Source organism: Impatiens glandulifera, chromosome 7 (genome assembly GCF_907164915.1).
Source record: "Impatiens glandulifera chromosome 7, dImpGla2.1, whole genome shotgun sequence".
In the NCBI taxonomy this organism is placed as follows: Eukaryota; Viridiplantae; Streptophyta; class Magnoliopsida; order Ericales; family Balsaminaceae; genus Impatiens; species Impatiens glandulifera.
In genome coordinates this window covers 49,004,285-49,014,158 of record NC_061868.1, presented here as the reverse complement: position 1 = coordinate 49,014,158, position 9,874 = coordinate 49,004,285, and the positions used below count along the sequence as shown (strand labels likewise).

Here is a 9,874-nt window from a genome sequence, read left to right as displayed (position 1 = left end):
CTTGACATGCTAATGAAAAACTTTATTTGGAGAAACAACGGGAGAAGCGGGAAGAAGGTTAAGTGGACCGCACTTTGCAAACCAAAGGAAGAAGACAACATATGACTCAAGAACTATGTTGAATGGAATAAAGCGTTGACGTATAAACACCTATGGGTCATCGAGAGCAAACAAGAATCACTCTGGATCAAGTGGGTCCACACCAGGTTTATGAAACACAAATCAAACGTTTAGACAACTAAAATAAGTGAAGGTATGTAATGGTTGTTAAAGAAAATCTTTAAACTAAGAAACAACATTGCAGGACTATTTGACATTAGCTGGGGAGACAACAGAAACACAATGTTTTGGCATGATACCTGGTATGATCCCAACCGCTAATCAATAAAGAGAAATTCAGAAACGTGAGGATCATACGAGACTGCCTAGCCGCAAAGATCAGAGACATTAAGGATGAGCTATGGAATTCGCTCCTTAGGCGAATACTGGTGGGACTACGCATTCTCAAACATATCAGCAACATCCAATTCAATGAAAGAACAGACGTACACCGATGGAAAGCCGAGGAAAATAGGAAGATGATTTTAAGCAAAGTGTGAAATGCCATCCGGGAGAAAGAGAAAATAGTAGATTTGACTGATCTAGTCTGGTCATCAAAAGTCATCCCGAGACACCAATTTATCATATGCCTTGAATTTAGGAAAAGGCTAAACACAAGAGATTGGGTAAAGAAGTATATGGAGATCCTAAATACAAGTTGTCTGCTATGTGAAGGCAATGAAGAAATAACCGATCACTTATTTGGTTGTTGTCCTTTTGCATTGGATCTATGGAAGAAATTTGCCAGAAGCATGAAAATGGCTAGCCTACTTATGGAATGAAAATAGATAAAAAAAAATGGAATTCATACTTAAAGCAAAGGAGAAAAATTTCATGTCAAGTGTTTTCAAAAGCGACTTCGGTACAATAGTCTACCATATTTGGCGAGAAAGGAACGCAATGATACACTCGAAAATAAGAAGAAGTGTAGATGAGACATGGAAAAACATTGTATTTGACAACAACACAAATCTACAAGAACTTTTAATTGTTTGTGTGTTGTGTAATTTATTTACTTTTAGACTGTTTCGAACTAAATTTTCCTAGGCTTGTTTAGGAAAATACATAAACTCATTTGTTTTTTTTTCTTTATGGAAATTTTAATGAAATGACGTTAAGTTGTTTTTCCAAAAAAAAATAAAGATAACAATAAATAAGTGGGTTCAATACTTCCAATCTTCAACTTTGCTCGAGTCATTAATGAGATAACTTTTCGAACCTCCACTTCTACTCAAGAGCTCTTAGAATAATAACAATCTCCACCGTCACGTATATCGCGCCATCAAAAAATTTATGAGCCACAAATCAATCTTCACTACTCGAGTCATTCACGTGATAAATCAAAATATACATCCACTTCCGCTCAAAAACCCTTAGAAGATAAAGTCATAGAGTTTATGACACCAAGTAAATTTGGGTAACCACGCTATTTCAATGGCGAGAGACATTTAATAACTCTTCTCAATCTTTGTTCATACCCGTTGACATATGCGGAAACTAAATTAACAATTCTTTATTATGTCAAAATAATATTTATCATTTTTTGTCACAAACCGAGTGTCTTATTTTTCAAGTTCAACAATCAACTGAAACCAAAATACCGATTAGACCCAAGACAACTTTCATCGTCTACTTTTTCAAAATCAGATATCAATAAAAAACTGAGGACACCCAAAACGAACTGTCATCGTCTACTTCCTCAAAATAAGATATTGATTGAAAGCAAGAAGAACCAAGATAAAATTTTATTGCCCAATTCATAACAAATAAATTAGGCTATCACGACATCTTTTTTTTCTTCTCAAACTCTAGATCCGACAAAACATTTGTCACTCATCTTGCCTTGAATGTTGCTTACTTTTCTTTGAACAAATTAATTGTAATCTAATTTAAACACACGATAAAATATCTAATACCACTTGTTCTGATACCATTTATTGAGAAAATATCTAATTTAAACACACGATAAAAGGAGATATATAAATAAAGGGGTAAAGAATAATAAATAACACAAAATATAACGAAGTCCAGTCAACAATGTCTACATTTTTAGAGATTTGTCCATTATATTGATTTTCCATGGAAAAATGGTCCAAGTAACCATATGTTACAATTCTCTATTTATATGAGTACCTTAAAAGTCAAAACGACTAAACAACTACTCTTAAGCCCAATAAAGACCTAAAGCCCATTACAATTCTAATAAAATATGAGCCTAAAACCCAACACTGATGCAAACAACTATGAAGCTCAATAAGTTTTTGTTTTTAAATTCATCAAACTAGGATCATACATGTCAGGCAACTCCACCTATATACAAAGAAGAGTAGTAAATGGAGACGGGATCTGTTGTCCCAAAATCATGTCTCACTTGCTGTCCCAAGAGACAAAACGACATCATTTTATTATACATTTAAAAAAAATGATGCCTTAACTCCATCTCTCCACCGTTCTTCTCTTTTAGAAGATGAAACACACCTACAGTGTTACATTTTCTCCATAGTCGTTTCTTCTATTTCTTATTTTACTCATTAACTTATCTTCTTCTCACGAATCACAGCTCTAGGTTCTCCTTAAATCATTATGTACTAAATCTATTTGGGCTATCTGTGGATACAATTTTGATGGATGGATAGGATTAAGAAAAATGAGAATCGATTAGATTCAGTAAAGAAGTTAGAAAATATATATAAACCTCAAGAACGTTTTGCTTTGGGCCAGATATTGCCTTCCTAGACGATGATGGTGGCAAAGGTAAGATAGGAACCATTGATTTCGCACATAAGATGGTGATCTACATACATCTGCCACGACATCTTATTTGATTGAAAGAAGGGTCGAGAGAAATCAAATGAGATGTTGCAATTTTTAGCTTCAAAGAGAGAGAAACGGTGGAGAGATGGCGTTAAGGCATCAATTTTTTTTAAATGAATAATAAAACGACATCGTTTTGTCTCTGAGGACAGTAGATCCCATCTCTAGTAAATGAGAAGGTATACAGACACTGTCTATAAGGGTAGAATCGAACAAAACCAAATAAATATGTTAGGATCGGGATCGCCCTTGGAGGACCGGGGTCCGGTTTCTTAAGGGTGAACGCTTAACAACACAATACACACTGGTAATAGTCCGGTTAGAGACTAGAACTGCTTCTTAACACTACACAAGATGTCACAAACCTCTTCAACCGGGTTTAAGTGCGGAAGTGGTTTGTTTCAACTTGAAGCAACACACAGTTCGGTTTGGAAGGTATTTAGAAGATATCGATTTAAGGAGAAAGTCGGTTCGGTTTAGGAAGTTATTAGTTATTTCGGTTCGGTTTAGATGTTTCGGTTAAGTTTGAGTGAGTAAGCCGAAATATGAAAGTAAAGAACACGAGACAAGATTTTTATGGATGTTCGGAGTTTAATCTCCTATGTCACTCCTTTTTCTCAAACAGTGAGAAGGATATTCACTAAGGAATATTACACAACCACAACACACAATCTGAACGAGTCTTATTTACTGTTCGTCGGTTACACCACTCACAATGATGTAATACACACAAAACAAAAACACTTTCAGGAATTTCAATCACTATTTGAGGTCGTGCGTAAGATCTTTTGTAGTTACTTCTCTCTTGTATATGTTTTTCGTAATGATCTCACGCGTGTATTTCTTCGGCACCGTGAGCTTCTATTTATATGAAAAATATGACAACGGTCATAATTTTCTCTCTCCGCTGGATTGGTCATCTGAAGTCGTGCCAGTCAGGTTCAAAGGATTGTGTGCACGCTTTGTTATTTTGGACACTTGACAGTCATGCACTTAGGCCGACTTGCATTTTGGACACATGGCATACATGCACCAGGTCTGCCGCCTGAATCAGATGTTGCTTGTAGAGTTAGATAAACAGTTCATCATTGTTTTCGTTGCATACTTATGATCCAGATCTTTTCTTCTTGTATATTTTCGAGAAATCTTTATATCATCATATTACGTCATCTTCTCAGATTCATCACTTTTCAAAGTTTTCCGTTGAACTTTATGATCTTCAATAAAGAATGAGTCAGCCGGATGATGACACTTTTACTAGCCGATCTAGTTGAAGGAGTTCAGCCGGTTTCACAGATTATGACCCGATCATTGAGTAATGTACTTCAGCCGGTATGATGTGGCTTGATCTGTACCTGCTCAGGAAGATTGAAACTGATTAAGTTCTTTGGCCGGTTAAAATTAACTTCCTTAATTTTTCTAACAATTTCTCCATTTTTGATTATTTAGAATAAATATTCAAAACTTGTAATGTATGGCCGGTTTAAAAATTAACTTCTTTAATTTTTCTAACAAAATACTCTACATAAATATAAATACCTAAGTTTGATCAAATGAGTAAGCCCAATTCATATTATCCACCCATAACCAATCCAAATTAAATTTACTTAAATCTTAATTCAATCTATATTATTCACTAATATGAGTTGGGTATTAGTATGGGTTGGGTCAGGTATAGATGGGTAACCCAAACTATTTTTTTGTTCCGTTTAACACGTATTTGACTCATTTAACATATTTTTAACCAATTTAACATACTTTGTCTGGATAAAATACGTTTTTAATTGATTTAACAAGTATTCGACTCGTTACACACTATTTAACACATTTTAATCAATTTAACACGTTTTCGCTAATTTATTACATTTTGACTCATTTAATACTTTTTAATCTGTTTAACAAATATTTGACTCGTTTTTTTTTGTTATATTTAACATTCTTTTGAGTTGTTTAACATGTTTTTAACTCATTCAATTTAGTATTTGATCCATTTAAACTCGTTTAATACGTTTTTACATGTTTAATATTTTAAAATTCGTTTAATACATATTTTATTCATTCAATTTTTTAAAATTGATCACATCTAACTTTCTTAACTTTCTTTATCTCAAAATTAAATAAATTAATATTATATTTGTGAAAAGAGTTGAAAGGGAGATGAGAGCTTACAATGATACTTAATCAGGAACGAATTAGAAGGCTTGTTATAATTTTTTTAATTAAAATCTAGTTTGTTTGAATGATTTGGTAACCTTAATCCAATCTGAATTAAATCCTACTCATATTTAACCCAAATCAAAATATCTTACCCAAATTTATATTTGGGTTTAAGTTAAAATTGAGGTTTGGATCAACTCAAGATATACTCAACCCTGTACATAAGTCTAAGGTTTTCCATCAATATTTTCTACGATTTAGATTAGTGGTCGTTTGTATGATCTAAAATATATTAGGAAAAGAAGGAGAAAAAGGCCACAGGGACGCAACCGACTTATATGGAAATATACACCCTGATTTGAATAATAATTAGGAGCTGCTATTGATTATAATCTTTTAATTAATTTGTAACATTTGTTATATAGTTCTGTATTGTTACTAATTAATTATTTTAGGGTTTGTTGTCATTCTTTAATCATAATTATAATCCGTCTAACTATAATTCTTGATCCTTTCACTTTTATTTTTAAATTTTTTAATGAAATGGTATTAACTATTTTCCAGAAAAATATATTAAGAAGAGAAGTTTAAAACTATTACATACATACCACACTAACAAAACATAAGTATCGAAATACTCAGATTCAAAACATCAAATACATTAAAACAAGAACTAGAAAGCCTAGGATAAACAATCAAACGCTAGAACATTATCACCACAAAATGTTGTAAATGACGTCACCCTGACGACATATTAAATGATTAAGTTAAACATCAAAAACATCTTAATGATAGTAAAACATACCAAAATCATTATATAAAAAATCCAACCAAAATATGAGGGGCATGAACTGATCGAATCACAAAAATAGCAAAGCCAATCTATTAATTATCATATAAAACATTTTTTTGGACTGAACATTTTTTTAAAACAATTAAAAGTTATCCTTTATTAGATCCAACTGGGTTGAAGACATGTTCTTGAATTGGGCTAGAAGTGTCTGAAGGGTTTGTTTGATTGTTAAGGACTAGTTTGGAGTATATATGGGCCTTTTTGACAACTTATTTTGGTAATTTATAACAAATAAGATTTCCATAACAAATAATATTCGGTAAGATTTGACATAGGAATTAACAACATTTGAATCTTCAAAATTAAGGAAAAAATATGCATATTTGCCCATAAATCTTTAGAAATTGAACAGATCTATACGGTAATAGAAATGGAGCATCTTCAATCTGTGCAAACGTTATTCATTGATTTGGAAACATATATATATATTTCCCATGGGCCTCTTAATTTCAATGAGATGCATTATTTGTGACTAAAGATATCATTGAATAATCAATTGTTTAAAAATAATATCACATCATCTATTAGGATAGTTTAAGCTACTAAAATCTTATCTAAAAGACCTATCTTGAATTTTTAGATTTGATTCTTATTTAAAAAATGTTTTAAGTTGAATAAAAAAGGAAAAATGGAAAAAAAAGTAACCCAAATAATAAATATGCATGATACTTTTTCTCTTATTTTTTTCAAAAAATTGTCAATTTTAGATGGTCCTATTTTAAAATATTTTATTTTATTTTTATAATTAACTATTGATTTAATCAAAATTTTGATTTAAAAAAAAAAAGTGGGAGTAAATACATTACCATGATTGGAAAAACAAACTGATATTTCGTGTCATATTTTTCGGTCTTAATTGTTCCGTTACTGTGGACAATTTTTTTTTATTTGACCGGAAACATGGCGGAATTGTATTTGTGTTCCCGTCTCGATCTCATCCCGATAACACTATAAACATAATTAAATATAAAATTACCAATATATTTATTTATTTATTTTATTAAAAAATTAAGTTTATTTATTTATAAAATATGAATTTTTAACATATTATAATATATATAATATTGAAATTTTATTTTTATATATATTTTTTTAAGAGAATAGATTATAAATGGTGTGGCACGGAGATTTTTCAAAACCGAAGTGGGCAGAAAATGGGATAGTAAATGAATTCCTCGTTCCGATCCGTCTCATTATCATCTTTAACCATGATTATTTGGCCCTTATTCCGTTTGAGTTATTTAAATAACCCAAATTCAAAAAATATTTTTTCACTTATTAATTTCTTAATCACATATTCAATTTATTAAATAAAATACTAAAATACCATTTATTTTTAATTTTTTACTTTATTATTATATATTAATATTATTAAGTTTTTTTATAAAAATATTATAAATCTCCTTAAAATTATTACCGATCATTATTTTCAAAAGATAAGGTTATAACAATAACCCTAATTTGAATCTGTCCTTAATAATAATTCTACTAAGTTAGCACAAATGACATTCTTAATTCTGAAGGATTAAATAGATGTATAAGTAATGTGTTAGACGAGCTTGTTGATAATAAAAAAATAAAAAAAAAAAAATTTATTGTATTTTTTGTGTTAGGACGTGAGGCAGTTTAAAATCGCACCACATCATATCATCATTAAGTATAATGTTGTTGAGAAATTCAGATTTTTGTCATCTTTCTAAGTTGTCGATTTCTAACTTTATGAAAGTGAAAACTCATAACCCCAATTTATCGTCTCTTTATGTCTTTTTTTTCGATCTGCGTGCTGCAAACCCCAATTTGTATACATCGGACATATATGCAAGTATGCAACCCCCATCTCTTCTCTTATATTCATAAGTCTCCATAGCAGCACAAACCTCAAACAGACAACAAGAACAAGAAAAAAAAAAAAAAACACTTTCTTTTCCAATGTCTTCCGATGATCTCTTCCTCAGTTCTTTCTTCCCCGACCCATTCGATTGCATCCTAGATCTCGACATTCTCCAAGAAATCAAAGACACCCATTACACTTTCCAGCAAGAATCACCAAACCCACTCGATCAATCCGCCTCAATCGACCAAATCATCCATCCCCTTCCTCCACCCTCTTCCTCTTCATCATCTTCCCCACCAAATCCAATCGGACATGACCAATGTTTCATGCAGAGAAGCATCTCCTTAGATGAAAGACCAGCCAACCTCAACGGTGTTATGGAATCCCTAAACTTGAATCATGTTAAACCTCCGACCTTGAACTCCCCTGAAATGAACCCGACTTTATCCTTTACCCAATTCCAAATGAGAAGGGTATGCAGCACCGGAGACTTGGTTGAAGAAACGCGTTTCAGAATCGGTCCAGGGCGTTACACGCCGGAGGAGAAGAAAGAGAGGATTCATAAATACAGAGAGAAGAGAAACCAGAGGAATTTCAGTAAGAAGATTAAGGTAATTTTATTTAATTAACACTGGGATTTCAGATGATTTTGAAAAGTGTTTTATTGATTAATCAAAATTAAAACAGTATGCATGTAGAAAAACACTAGCCGACAGTCGACCGAGAGTACGTGGTAGATTTGCTAGAAATGACGAGCCATCTGATCACATGATTCCAAAGACTGCAACTTTTAACCGTTATGATGAACAAGACAATCTTTGGGTCTGTATTTATTTTTTATTTTTTCATTTATTTTAATGGATATGAGATTAATTATGAATATTTATGTAGATTAACAACAATTTGAATGGAAATGAAGGAACTGTAAGAGGAGGGAATGTGTTTGGTCTATGGAATTCAACCGGCGGACAGTTGCAAGATTGAAAATGGAAACTTTAATTGATAATGTTATAATAATGTCTCTTTCTATCTAAATTATGAATAAGAATCTCCATTGAAGAAGAAGAACAGAGGTAACTTAATTAGTTTATTTTGACATAATTGAAAGGCATCACATTCCTTTCTAAGTAGTGTTATTGATTGCATGTTTCTTTGTTTTATAGGGTTCAATTTGTAGTATTAGATTATCTCTTTAAGTTCTTTCTACCTAATTTTAAAATAAATTAATTATTTTTGCAAGAAAATAAAATAAAATAAAAATTGGGAACCAAAAGCTTGTCATGGGCATCTTAGATTATTCCCACAATTTGGATATTTAGGCTTTGGTTGGATTGAGATTTTTAAAAAAATTTAGAGAAGAAAAAAATAATAATTATTTATGATTTTGGAGGGTAATGATTATTTTTTTTTTTGTTTTTTTAAAAAGACTTAAAATATATTGAAAGATCTTCAAATGAAAGAAAGATATGTGAGTTTTTAAAAGTGATTAATTGAAAATTTAATTTTATTTTAATTATTTTAAAAATTCAAACCAAACAAGCCATAGTTTCATTATTATTATTTTTAAATGGTAAATTTATTGTGAAGTACAAAATAAAAAATAACAAAGTCAAACCAAGGAAATAGTTAAAAGTAAAATAATAAGACACAATTAATGAAACTTAGTTTCTCCTGCCATCATCTCCCGGGTCCAATAGTGGTCCTGCCTTATGTTTGGGTGGGAATTAACTCCCTAACTCTATCGATTTGCGGAACAATCTCATAAAGTCATAATAATATTATGAAATATGATAATTACAGTTATCAAGGGTGGACGATTTTTTTTTAAATTAGATAATTCATTAAAAAAATAATCATGATGGTAACCCAAATATGTAGGTATGATAGATCAGATATCTCAATTCAAACTTTTTAACAATTATATAAAGACTTAGAGCATCCCTATTAATAACCCATTTTTTTGTCATGATCATAGTCATAATCATGAAAAGAGCTTTATGACCAAGATTTTGGTCATTATGCTTATCTATGACCAACAAAATTTTGATCATGAATTAAAAAATATTATTTTTATTTTTAAATTAAAAAAATAATAAATAATTTTTAAAAATAATAAT

The 9,874-nt window shown here is 30.9% G+C and overlaps 1 protein-coding gene across 1 annotated transcript; it reads left to right on the top strand.

Moving 5' to 3' along the window:
- The first annotated feature begins 7,798 nt into the window (after positions 1 to 7,798).
- On the top strand, positions 7,799 to 8,776 carry LOC124944431 (putative zinc finger protein CONSTANS-LIKE 11). The gene is made up of 3 exons (XM_047484682.1): positions 7,799 to 8,368; positions 8,445 to 8,579; positions 8,649 to 8,776. Exons 1-3 carry the CDS (start codon positions 7,853 to 7,855, stop codon positions 8,739 to 8,741), a joined length of 744 nt encoding a protein of 247 aa, XP_047340638.1. The 5' UTR covers positions 7,799 to 7,852; the 3' UTR covers positions 8,742 to 8,776.
- Positions 8,777 to 9,874: the final 1,098 nt, after the last annotated feature.

Bases quoted from the DNA above. Each gene is read 5' to 3' on its own strand.
- LOC124944431 (XM_047484682.1), top strand. From the start codon at position 7,853: ATGTCTTCCGATGATCTCTTCCTCAGTTCTTTCTTCCCCGACCCATTC. The intron at 8,369-8,444 runs GTAATTTTATTT...AAATTAAAACAG, and splicing joins ATTTCAGTAAGAAGATTAAG to TATGCATGTAGAAAAACACT. The intron at 8,580-8,648 runs GTCTGTATTTAT...ATATTTATGTAG, and splicing joins ATGAACAAGACAATCTTTGG to ATTAACAACAATTTGAATGG.